This window comes from Podarcis liolepis, assembly GCF_965112155.1.
Source record: "Podarcis liolepis genome assembly, chromosome: Z".
NCBI lineage: Eukaryota > Metazoa > Chordata > Lepidosauria > Squamata > Lacertidae > Podarcis > Podarcis liolepis.
The window spans coordinates 24,643,328-24,656,420 of NC_139570.1; the positions used below are offsets into that span (position 1 = coordinate 24,643,328).

Below are 13,093 nucleotides of genomic sequence, written 5' to 3' on the forward strand. Positions count from 1 at the left end.
CAATGGCCTGATCCAGTATAAGCAGCTTCCTGTGTTCCCAGCAGCAGCAACAATCTATGCTAATCCTGCTATTTGCTCTCAAAGATGCCGCAGAAGTTAGTAATTAGCTGGTTCAGCTGTTCATAATGTTCAGCTGTATTAATTTTCCCTAAATGTTCATCTTGGGCTTAGAATGTAAAATGCAATATTGGAAAAATCAAACAGGGGAGCAAATAAGATCTAATCAGTTGTTACTAACAATGTTGATGCAATTGCACCGCATTATGCTTGCAGACTTAGGACTGTAGCCACTGTTAGCTCAGAGAAGATCTACTGAAGTTTGTGTCTATACATTTCAATGGCTCTACTCTGGGTAGGACTTACATTGGATACAACTCTTTGTTTTCCTGTTGCAATTTATTTTTAAGTATGCAAAGGGGAAGAGCTAATATTGTTGCTTGTATTATGCAGACCCTGAATTTTCAACACAGACAATGCAGCAACCCTCAAAAAGTATGATTTATTTAGGGTAATAAGTCAGAGAATTATTGTGAGATGTGAAAAAACATGAGAGTTTAGCAGACCATGATCGCAAAGCCAGCTGGTTTATAGGCACATGCTCAGAAAGGTTGTAGATTATGTCTTTTTTAAGCACCTTTCAGAAAAGCTTCTGGAAGTGAAGTGTAGTAGTAGCAGTGCTGAGCCTAGGAAAAAGAAAGATGAGCATACTCAGGGTTAATGGACATGTGTGAGTGAAGGGGTACAGTTAGGGTTACCCCAGAAAGCCCTAAAAACTGTTTGTGAATCCCCCCAGCCAGGCCTCGGAGTACGCATTTTAAAAACCGCATTTTCCTCTAAGACAAAAAGCATGAGCTAAGCAGTCCTCTCTGTAACAAAAACGCTGTAACAACTCAGAGCTGAGAACAGTAAAGCTTTCGCTTCTCAGATCCAAGCTAACCTTGTCCTGGTACATTGACTTGCAACATACTTCCGGGAACAGAGCCAGAGAACGAAAAGCAACATTTCTATGTAAGAATCTGTGAAGGGGGAGAGGAAAAAAGGGGTTTGAAAAAAGGATAAAACCTGCTTGTAAAATGTTTTCGGCGCGGCCTGTCTTTTGTGAACTGAATCACACAGGTGCCTCTGCCCCCCCGGATGGCAGAATAAAACGCTCTTTCTCTGGATTAACCCCCTGGTGTTGTTTGGCTCCTTTTGTCTCTGCTCGGGTGCAACAATTATTCCGACCCATGGATTAATAAGGCTACATATTTCTGGTGCGTTGGCCGGGAAAAAGCACGTTCCCCGAGATCGAGGGACAAAGAGGTCCAGGGCGTCACTGCAAGGCGAGCAGCTCGGGATACCGGGTCAGCAGTTCCAGTGCACATCCTGCCAACTTCGTGGGAGGGACTGGCCACCCGTTCCTGAGTGGACACGCGACAAAGTGACGGAGAGAAAGAGCAACGGCCGTGCAGAAAGAAGGTACCTCGAGAAAAAAGGTAAGCTCCACAGGGTATAGGTGGGAGCAAGCTCCACAAGGATAGGTGCGAGCAAAAAGAGAGCCTGATCAGCTCCGCCAGCAGGGTAGAAGAAGTGCCACTGGTTTTGGTGTCGCCCAGAAAAAGCAGCAAAGGGTGCTGCTAGGGCCCCGGTCGAAGTCTAAGCGCTGCCGGTTATGGTTGGTTGTTGGTTTTGTGCCCAGAAAAAGCAGTAAAGGGTACTGCTGGGCCCCGGTCGAAGTCTAAGCGCTGCCGGTTGTGGTTGTGGTTGGTTTTTGTGCCCAGAAGCAGCAGTAAAAGGTGCTCTTGGGCCCCGGTCGAAGTCTAAGCGCTGCCGGTTGTGGTTTTTTGGGGAAAAAGGGATTGGGGGAGGTGCATGGGTTTTTCTGAATGTGCGTGTGGGGACACTCCAGTGAATGTTTTGAGTGTGTGAGACGTTGACAGCAACGTCTGGCCTGTGACTGAGTGAAAAAAAATAATGTTAGGAGGGCTGAGTGTCCCAGTGTCCCCAGGATCCCAGAGTCATGGGAAATAAAAGAAGTAAAACAATCCTTGAGACACCACTACAGAGCTTTCTGGAAAACTGGAAAAGTGCCATGAAAGCAGAAGAGTGGGGATGTAAACTCAAAAAAAAAGCAGACTCCAACATTTATGTGAAGTTGACTGGACTTTGTATTTACCAGAATGGCCACCTGGAGGATCCTTTGATCCAAACTTGGTCAACATTTTATGGAGTAACATTTTCAAGGCTCACACAGATCAGATTCCCTATATTTCTATCTGGAAAGCCAATGTGGATCAAAATCCCTCATGGCTTCGGAAAAATAGAATTTTGACTGCCCAAGTCAAACTGTGTTCAGTACAATTACAAGTTAAGAAGCCACCAGTTTTGCCAGTCCTAGAAGAGGAGATAATTACCCCACCACCACCATATGCAGCCACTGCGCCAAGGCAACCAAATCTGGGAGCAAATAGGGCTGTTTCTCCGCCCAATGCCCAGACTGAGGACCCAAATGAGAAGATTCCCCCCTCTGCCCCTCCCCAACCCCCTTGTGATGCAAGCAAGGAAGGTGAAGAGAAAGGTGATGATGATGATGACTTCAGAAAAACTCTAGATAAAGAGATAAGATGGACTAGTAAGCAGTCTGACAGAGTGTTCCAGTATGTAGAACCGTTTAAAACAGAACTGGATGTGGCCCCCTGGGTTCTAGAAGCAGCCCAGTGCCAGGATGAGAATTGGAGAAAAAAGCAAAAGGTTTTGAGAACAGCGTGGGACAGGGCAACAAAACATGTAGAGACACTTAAATCAAAGGCTTTGTCCAAGCCCACTGTGGTGGCCCCTCTTAGGCAAGTGTATGATCCTTTGGAACAGCCAAATGATCGGGGTGTTCGACCCCCAAGGACCTTTACCATTCAGCATGTCCCTTTTACAAGCTCCGATATTTGCAATTGGAAAAATCAAAATCCTTCTTTTGAGGAAAATCCTGCAAAAATAATTAGACTTTTTGAAGGTGTGTTCAAAACCTATATGCCTACTTATGATGATGTAAGTCAGCTTTTGGACACAATTCTGACCACTGAGGAGGTCCGCAAGGTAAATGCCTGTGCCAGGGAACAGCTCAAGACAGCAAATAATACTGACGCTGCAATTGAGGTCTCTTACCCCAGGCGGACCCCCCCTTGGGATTACAATACTACAGAGGGAAGGGCGGCCTTAGAGACTTATCACAGAAATGTTTTAGAAGGCATGAGACAGGCAGCGAAAAGGCCTACAAATATGGCGAAATTATCTGAGATTTTTCAGCTGCACAATGAGCCTCCAGGAGTAATTTTGGAAAGCAGGCTGGGAACAATAAGATTTCTCAAAAATGATTTCTTCTCATCTCTGTTCTTGCTCAAAGACTGTTGCAGAAAGCATGTGAACTGACTGTTTCTAACATTCATTCATGCAAGTAACAGGACATCAGCTTTTTCCCCCCTTGTGCCAGGCGCTTGGAGGTAGCTTCAGAGCGTTATCTCTTGGCTCCTATTCCAAGAAGGACACTGCTGCATTCAGCCAGCTACCCTGAACCTCACACTTTCTGGATTTACAGTTTCGCCACATAAACCAGAAGGCCAAGGGTTACCCACCCCCCTGCCCCAAGAACTAACCTGGAAAAGTGACTTTCTTAAAAAAGAAAGTGAATGCTTTCTGTGAACTTTGTCAAGTTTTTCTTTTTAATGTGCAATTTTACTCTGAAAGGAGCTGCGGCATAGGAATTGATACTTTGAGGAATTTGAAACTTTGCCAGAAGCAAGGAGCGCATTGTTCTTTATACAGACACTGGCAAATCAACTGAAATTTGCAACATGGCTTACAGGCCACGAGAGCTCTGAAACTTAGAGCACACAAATAAGACTTTTGAAAAAAATCTCGGCTGGCAAACTTAACCCAAGGAACAGAACTGTTAACCCCTTGCGAAGTTTCCTGCCAAGCATCCCCTTTTGAGTTAATATACCTTATGTGCTAATGTTATCTATCAGTTTGTTCTGTGCAATCGCTGCCGTCTTTGTTATCTCTTCTCTTAACAGGTGGACTTTTGCCACAATGCCTTGTGCCTTGGTCAAGCCTCTGCATCCCTATGAACCAGCTGAAGAGGACCCAGACGCCCAGACATCGCTCCAGCCTTGTTGGAAGGGACCCAAGATGCCCAACGCCCACCAGACGACCCAACGCCCACCAGACTACAGCCCTGCTAAACGTCACTCCTGGACGCTGGCGTTTTGCACGGCTCAAGAATCCAGCATGGATTGAAAGAGGACACTTTCACATTTCCTTTCCTTTCCTTTTGCATAACTGAACTTTATTGAAGGTACCTGGGCCTGGTTTGCTTTACGCCACCCCTGCAGAGGAGGGTGTCTAGTGGGTCTTTTCATTCAGTGTAATTACACCCCAGCCCACTCTCTAGCACTTACCTAAGCCCCTCCCCGTGCATACAATGGCTCAAATACGACTGTGGGTCCCCGTGCTGGTATTTCTGCTGCATTTGACCTTTGAAATGCCAATACCACTCACAGTGACCAGACAACTGCTGCAATCGTGGGGGGCCCACCACACATATAATAAGTGGATTCAGGTTGCTGAGATGGTTGCGTTCTCTGCAAATCGGACCAATTGTGCCGTCTGCACTCTGGCCCCTGTAGATGCTCTCGGAGGAATGCCACTCCTCCCTGTGCCTTGGAATGCATCCTTGGTTACAACTCCACTTGTTGCCTTCCAGCCTCTGGGCAACCATTCTTCTTTATGGAATCATTCCGTCCCTTTCCAGGTTCACAGGATCACTGGCTGCCTTTGTGTCAACAAATCAAATGACATAAGTGACGCTCAGACCTATGTGGGCACTTCCCACTGTGATCGTACCTTCCCAGCCCCAACTAACATGCTTGAGTCCGAGACAGGAACCTTTTCTGGTTCCAGTTTGACTGCATGCCTGGCCCGCTTGCTGACAGGCACCATATCTGCCCATGGTCAGGACGTTTACTGGGTGTGTGGCAGGAAGGCCTATCATGCCCTCCCAAGAGGATGGTATGGGGTCTGTTTTCCAGCCTACTTAATACCCCCCATGTGGATTCCTGACCAGATACCCTCTGCACCCCCTAGAAGGAGGCGTTCGGCTGACCTGGCAACACTTGCAGGTGGCAGCTCCCAGGATTGGGGCAAAAATCAGTGGCCTCCGGAAAGGATACTGGCCCATTATGCTCCAGCCTCATGGAATCGGGGAGAGAAAATCTCTGGGGCAAGGGGGCCGATCTATAACTTGAACCGCATAATCAGACTCCAGGCAGTGGTAGAGATTGTTGCTAACACGACAGCCACGGCCCTTAGGCTAATTGCCACGCAATTGGATGAGACACGCAATGCGTTTCTCTCAGTCCGATTAGCGTTGGACTTTCTTCTGGCGCAACATGGCGGCTTTTGTGCAGCGTTAAATCTCACAGGTGGGGCCTGTTGCTTTAACATCTCTGATCATGGTGAGGCCATTCGCAATTTGGCAGCAGGACTTGAAACAGTGGCCCATATTCCTACCCAAACCTGGGAGGGATGGGACATGTCATGGCTTGACTGGTTGCCAAACCTAGGATGGGCAAAAGGCCTGTTTTTACTTCTGCTTGGCCCACTTTTCATTTTGCTAATTTTTTGCTTTTCTGTACCTTGCTTCCTGCAATGCTTGCATACAATGACACGCAATATGATTTCTCGCATGCTTCGGCCCCAGATTATAGCTCTGACCCGAGAATATCAGCCTGTGCCTTCCTGGGACGAGCCCTTTTAAGAAAAGGGCTGTCCAAAATTGAGAGGTATGGAATGAAGGGGTACAGTTAGGGTTACCCCAGAAAGCCCTAAAAACTGTTTGTGAATCCCCCCAGCCAGGCCTCGGAGTACGCATTTTAAAAACCGCATTTTCCTCTAAGACAAAAAGCATGAGCTAAGCAGTCCTCTCTGTAACAAAAACGCTGTAACAACTCAGAGCTGAGAACAGTAAAGCTTTCGCTTCTCAGATCCAAGCTAACCTTGTCCTGGTACATTGACTTGCAACATACTTCCGGGAACAGAGCCAGAGAACGAAAAGCAACATTTCTATGTAAGAATCTGTGAAGGGGGAGAGGAAAAAAGGGGTTTGAAAAAAGGATAAAACCTGCTTGTAAAATGTTTTCGGCGCGGCCTGTCTTTTGTGAACTGAATCACACAGGTGCCTCTGCCCCCCCGGATGGCAGAATAAAACGCTCTTTCTCTGGATTAACCCCCTGGTGTTGTTTGGCTCCTTTTGTCTCTGCTCGGGTGCAACAATTATTCCGACCCATGGATTAATAAGGCTACATGAGGATAATAAATACTTAGTCTATAGAAGATGCCGCCCATACATTTTCAGATTTGTAAAATTTGACGGTGCATTTTCTTTTTTTCTTTTTTACTCTAGACTTGATTGTTCACTTGTGAAATAAAAACATCTGGTCCATAAGTAGGGCCTGGGCATTCAACCCTCTGGGTCATGTTGTTGTTGTTTAGTCGTTTAGTCGTGTCCGCCTCTTCGTGACCCCATGGACCAGAGCACGCCAGGCACTTCTGTCTTCCACTGCCTACCGCAGTTTGGTCAAACTCATAGCTCAAGATAAATCTGGAGTAGAGCTAGGGTGGTGTGATGAGAAATCCCATTCTTATTTGCAGCAGATTTGAAGAAGAACCCAATAGAGATGGATCATTTGGCAACCGGGAAGGAGATGTGGATAGTCCTAGAACTGTAGGGCAGAAGGAGAATAACTTTGGCTCCCAAAAACCAAAAGCATGCCCTAAGGATTTGATTACTTTCAACAAGCTTAGAATTAAAGATGCTAAATGCTTTGATTAGGCTAAGCGAAGTCCAAAGCTCTCCCTGCATAAAGAGAATTGATGCTTCTGTTCATTGATATTGACTGTCAGCCTTGAGCGTAGCAAATCAGGGAATGCTTCACCCTTCAGCCAAACTTAATGATGATATAAATGGGTTGAAAAACATTGTAATCAGCCGCACCTCATTTGAAACCTTCAGCTCCTCCATTCCATGTTAAGAGAAAATGAGTTATGGAGATAACGCAATAAGTATGATATGAGCCAATAAGTCACTGAAGAACTCCCTGTTTAGGAGATAATTTTCAGATATATAGCCATGCATTTATTTGAAGGTATGTAATGGATTTCTTTAATGTAAGTGACACACTCTGGTTCGTGGAGGGAGGCTCAGAAAGATTTTGCATTTATCTCAGACTCATTACCCTAAATAAATCATACTCTTTGAGGGTTGCTCCCTTGTCCATGCAGAAGGATCAGGCTATGCATATAATGAGAAACAATAAAAGAAACAGTACATCCCTTTGCACTTAAAAGGGGGAAAAACAATTTTATCATGAAAGCAAAGGGTTGCATCCAATATTATTTCCATCAAGAGTAGGCCCACTGAAATGAATAGACCTGTTAGTCATGCACATTCATTTTAATGGATGTACTCTGAGTAGGGCTACAGCTTAAACCAGGGGCAGGGAACCTAAGGCCCAGGGGCCGGATGCTGCCCATTCACCTTCTAAATACGGCCCGCAGACAGTCCGGGAATCAGCGTGTTTTTCCATGAGTAGAATGTGTCCTTTTATTTAAAATGCATCTCTGGGTTATTTGTGGGGCATAGGAATTCGTTCATTCCCCCCCCCCCAAAAAATATATATATATATAGTCCGGTCCACCACAAGGTCTGAGGGACGGTGGACTGGCCCACGGCTGAAAAAGTTTGCTGACCCCTGACTTAAACTCTGCAGCATAATGAAGTGCAGTTGCATTGAAAATGTGGATAACTTTTATTTGCCTCCCGACCCCCGATTTGATTTTTTCAATATTGCACAAAACTAGACAATTAGAATTTGATGGCAATTTTGAGCATAAATAAATTTGTTAACAGATTCCAGACCATTGCAAACCCATTTGTTTTACACAAGAAACTGTGGCAATTTACATTTTGTTGTAACCTCCATTTATCATGCCATTGTTCTATTTAAAATTAGTTCCTGATCATCATGGTAGGTGTATGTTTTGCATAGCCTAATAACCTTATCCTGCTCTCCTTACTGGAAAAAGAGGCTAGTCTCAGAAGCATTAGGCAGAGCATCGGCATCATGACTAGTAGCTGTTGATGGCCTTGTCCTCCAATAATTTGTCCAATCTTTTTTAAAAACCATCAAGTTTGGTGGCCATCCCTGCCACCCGTGGGAGTGAGTTCCATAGTTTAACTATGTGCTGCATGAAAAAATAATTTCATTTATCTGTCCTGAATCGTGTTCTGCCTGTGCAACAGCTTGTACATGTTTTTTCCCCCCTTTTTTGCAGAAGTAGATGCACAATAACTGCTCTGAGTGAATGCTCAAGCATTTTCAGAACAGCAACTGTAGCTACTTACCTTTTGCTCATGGATATTTGGATCTGACCATTTGTATACACCTAGGCTTCACATAGTAATACCATGGGGAGGTTGTATTTCTTATCACTGTGCTTTTATTTAGGGAAAAAAGCCCTGTGACATATCTGCCTACACACATGTGTGTCATTAGGACACTAAGGATATATTGCAGGGGTGACTAACTTGCAATCTTCCAGTTAGCTCCCATCTCTGCCCATTGACTTTGCTGTCTGGGGTTGATAGGAGCTGGCATATAACAATACAGTGGTACCTCGGTTTTCGAACATAATCCGTTTCAGAAGACCATTCAACTTCAGAAATATTCGAAAACCAAAGCATGCATTTCCGGAAGCATTTACATTCAGAAAACTCAATACAGAAGCTGTGTGGCACATTTGGCTTCCAAAAAGCATTTAAAAACTGAAGCAATTACTTCCATGTTTTTGGCATTCGAAAGCCGAAACGTTTGACTTTCGAGATGTCTGAAAACTGAGGTACCACTGTATCTGCAAAGTCACTCGTTCTTCATCCTTGGGGCAAATACACCTTTAGCTATGAAGCTTTTTCTACGTGTTTTAATTGTTTTTATATAGATGGTTTATATTTTATTTGCAGGTGTTTTCTATTCTGAAATCACTTTGAGATATTTTATGGGAACTGATTCATAAATGGAATAAAATAAATACTACAAAATGAAATGAGGATAACATCATCCATCTGATGCAGTGGGTTCTAGAACATGGACACTTACATCAGTCTCCAAAATTGCCACAGGACTCCTTGTTGCTCCTAAACACATTCAAATTCTTGAAAGGCAACATGTAACCTGCTATTTGCTGCTGCTTTCCTGATAGTAATTTCCACCAAGATTCTCCAAAACTGATTTACTTTTGGACAGAATCACTAACAGTGAATAAAATCGGCGGACTGAGCTCCTCTGCTTAAATCATGATACATTTTGGCCAGCCTCGATGCCATTATCCATCCCCATAGTAGTTTATAAAAATCTGATGTGACAGAGAAATATTAGTACATATACACCCATATTTTGTCTCATACTTCAATACTAATATCATCGGTTCACTTGATCTCATTCTTCTCTGATGCTGATTGAGTATACATGATAACAATTATAAATCTTCCAGAGAAAACCACATATTATATGCAAATGTGAGCAATGAAGCCTTAATCTTAAAGCTCCTTTATCTTTATATGGTGGGACTTGGGGGAGGGCATGCAGTGACTCTGTTAAGCCCAAAACACAGGGGGAAACCCCACCACCCCCAGAGATACTGAAAGGTATCAGCCCCAATAGGGAGCAGGTAGTCAAGGAGCTCTCCCATATGTTGCACACAACTTGGAGCAACTGGACACCACCACCCCAACTAGAACAAACCACTTTCAATGTCCAGTGCTTCCCCCCTCCCCACGCCAGTGAAAAGCAATCCTAGGGGTGACCAAAACCACCTCAATGACCCAGCAGGTATCATATAGCCGAATTGTTATCCTCCTTTACCCTCAAGGACCTTCAAACCGAGCCACAGCCACCAATCATGCTTGAGGATAGAATCTTCCAATGCTCCTGCTACTGACCCCGTCTGTTCAGGCTAACCCACAACAGATGTTGTGGTGTCCCATTAAACCAAAGCCATTTCCAAAGCCATTACTTGAAGAAACAGGTAGAGTGTGTCGGCAGCCAGTCTTGGTAAAGAGAGCCACCATCAGGGCCATCTTAACTGTTGGCACTAGGGGTGCACGGCACCCGGGTGCCAGGCTCTCAGGGGCGCCAGGCTGAGAGTCCGGAGCTGAGCATTGGAGTCCAGGGAAGAGCTGCTGACAGCCAAGTGGAGCAGAGCCTGTCGGAGCGCCGTGGCCTCTTCTGCTGCGGGCGGCTCTTCCCCAGATTCCAACGCTCACCCCCAAACTCGCACCAAGCTGCCCGCAGCAGAAGAGCCTGTGGCGCTTCGATGGGCTCTGCTCCACTCAGCTGTCAGCTCTTGCCTCAGCTGCATGGTGGCTGTTTTGGCGTCACGCCCAGAGCACCATGTAACATTGTGGGCACTGCGCAATGCATCCTGTTGCATGTGCTGAGCTGCGGATTCCTTTGCTGGCTTTTCCACTGTCAGGGCACACTCCCAGCACCACCCAATGTGAGATGCCAGTGCAGAACAATGAGGAATGCAAACGGCAGCAGAGGAAACATCTCCAGACAGGATCTGCCACGCTCCGACAGCAGCAACAAAACCTGACAAATAGGAGCGCACAGATCACAACATTACATGGTGCTCCGAGTGTTGCGCACGCAGCTGAAACAGTTAATCACCATGCAGCACGGGGTGGGGGCAGCGGGCATACAGTGCTGCGACTGTGCCGCCAGACATTTTGTTCTCCCCCAGCTTGAAACCCACTTTTGTACGCCCCGTTGGGGGGGGCACTGGCAACCCCGCTGGTTGGCGCTGTGAGTCTCTGCGTCCCACAACCGCTCTAAAGGTAAACTTTGGGCAATCTAGGGGCGCCGGGTGGATCTTTGCACCCCAGTGTCGCATATGCTTAAGATGGCCCTGGCTACCATGCTTCCCCTGCCCAATATCTCATTGGGTGCATGAGATGCAAGACCTCCTCAGATCTCACAGGAAGATCACCTTTCCTCCTCCTTAGCCCTGGTAGCTGTCACCCCACCCAGCGAGTCAGCTGACAGCTTCAACGGTTTCATCAGGCCGTGGGCTATAGAGCTTCGAGGATAGAATGTTCATAAATGCATCCATTGCTGAAGCCACATGATGTTGGCACTAGGCTGCGACTTGTATACATTCAGAAGCTCTCTCTCTTTGTACTAACATCTCTATTGCAGTTTGCTGAATATAGATATATAGATATATTCTCCTCTGAGTTATGGCCCTTTCCTGATGAATCTGTCTAAGAACTATTCAATTCTTTTCAAAAGTCTCCAACTATAATGCAAAATGACATCATCTAATGAAATGTGGGGTGAGGGTATAGACTCAACCAAGCATTTCTTGATTATTCTGGCTTGGACCTTCACTTGTCAATCTGAATGCCCCACAAGCTATTCCCTCCAGATTCCCCTCTCTCTTTTTTCCTATTTATGTCTGGATTCCTTTATGCCATCTGCTACTGCATGCCTCTTGGTGTAATGAGAATTCAAGACAACTGCAAGCAGCAATACCTAGGTGCCATTTAGAAGGTAAACACAGTCTCTTGTGGTTAAGCAACCATGAAAACAAATGGCGTGCTTTGCCTTAAGGCTGGGACAGGCCCAAAGAAGGAAGCAGCGGGGAGTCAGGGTGGGGGGGAGCTCTTTCTGCCGCCCAGCAAATTGCTTCCATTTATTTCTCTTTAAAGGGACAAAGTAGAGCAAAGCAAAACACTGAAGCGATTCAGAGTACAAAACTAACTCGAGGGGCAGATGATGTAAATATATGAAATAGCATAATGTCTTCAATCTCTAGGATCAGACCTCTACAGAGAGCTTCTGAAACACAAAAAAGGGCAGATTACTCAAATGAGAAAGGTTTTTGCTTTCCTTTTGGACATTTGCACCGGACATAGGAAAACTCAAATTACACCATCTACTGTAGCTCAGTCTGGTCTACGCAAAGGGTAGGGAATGTGGTCCCCCTCTGGGGCTGGATCTAGACACATCAAAAAACGTTTCAGGAAAACACATTCTAAACCTCATAATGAGAAATCACGTTGCCGAAAGATGGAACTCTACAGCGTCATCTGGTGCCACAGTATTATAACGCATTTAAAATGTGTGGGTTTTTTTGTTTTGTTTTTGAACCTAATGTAGCTGAGTCCTGGGTCTTGTTGGAGCACAGCTGCCATCAGTCCTGGCCCACATGGCAAGGGGCTGGAATGATGGGAGGTGTAATCCAACAAGGTCTAGAGAACACACTGATTCACTGGCACAGAATGGGAGTGCTGGGGGGGGGGAGGCATTGCCCTGGGCACAGAATTGGGAGGGGCATGCAAACCAGGTGTCAGGATGCTATCAGTGGCTCCTGGCTGGTTGCCCAGTAAAGTATAAAGCCAAGGAAAAGTTTCTTACAGTCTTTTTTGATTTCAGTCTTTACAGAGAGAGGCTATAGAACCCAGCCTCTTGGATAATAGCATTGTCCCTTGTGAATATCCACCTCCTGTCTCTCCCACTTCCTCGTTCATCATCATCATCATCACCTCCTCTATGGGTGCTGCTACGTGTCCTCTGTCTTTGAGCACTTTGCTCTCCTACTTTTAAGGCTCACCAGGTTCTGGGAGATGGAGGGTCTGGAATGCTTTCTAATGACGTGTCAGCCAGCTGTTGCTCTGGCTCTGCCTGCTCCTCCTCACCCATTATTTCCCAACTTTTCTCCACATCTGCCTCTGAGCTGTGACCTCCCACAAACCACTGTCTTCCTCTTCCTCCTCCCTGGAGGGGTCAGGATGGGGAAGTGGTCTCCACCATTCCTCCTCTACCCAGTCCCTGACACCAGGCATCCCCCACAGAAATCCACATCACATGGCTGGCTGAGTGCAGAGGGTGAAGAGCAGCACACTCTGCATCTGCCCAGGAGGCAGGGGCTGGGTGAGCGGAGAGTGAAGAGTGCCCTCTGCACCTTGCCCACCCCGCCTGACACGCACGCACCTGCTCATTAG

General features: G+C 46.1%; 1 protein-coding gene across 1 annotated transcript; it reads left to right on the top strand.

Moving 5' to 3' along the window:
- The first annotated feature begins 784 nt into the window (after nt 1–784).
- Nucleotides 785–6,256, top strand: LOC310697988 (syncytin-A-like). Its single transcript, XM_083484570.1, has 2 exons — nt 785–1,475; nt 4,047–6,256. Exon 2 carries the CDS (start codon nt 4,454–4,456, stop codon nt 5,786–5,788), a length of 1,335 nt encoding a protein of 444 aa, XP_083340696.1. The 5' UTR covers nt 785–1,475; nt 4,047–4,453; the 3' UTR covers nt 5,789–6,256.
- The last annotated feature ends 6,837 nt before the right edge of the window (nt 6,257–13,093 follow it).

Coding starts and splice junctions, on each gene's coding strand:
- LOC310697988 (XM_083484570.1), top strand. CDS start 4,454: ATGGCTCAAATACGACTGTGGGTCCCCGTGCTGGTATTTCTGCTGCAT.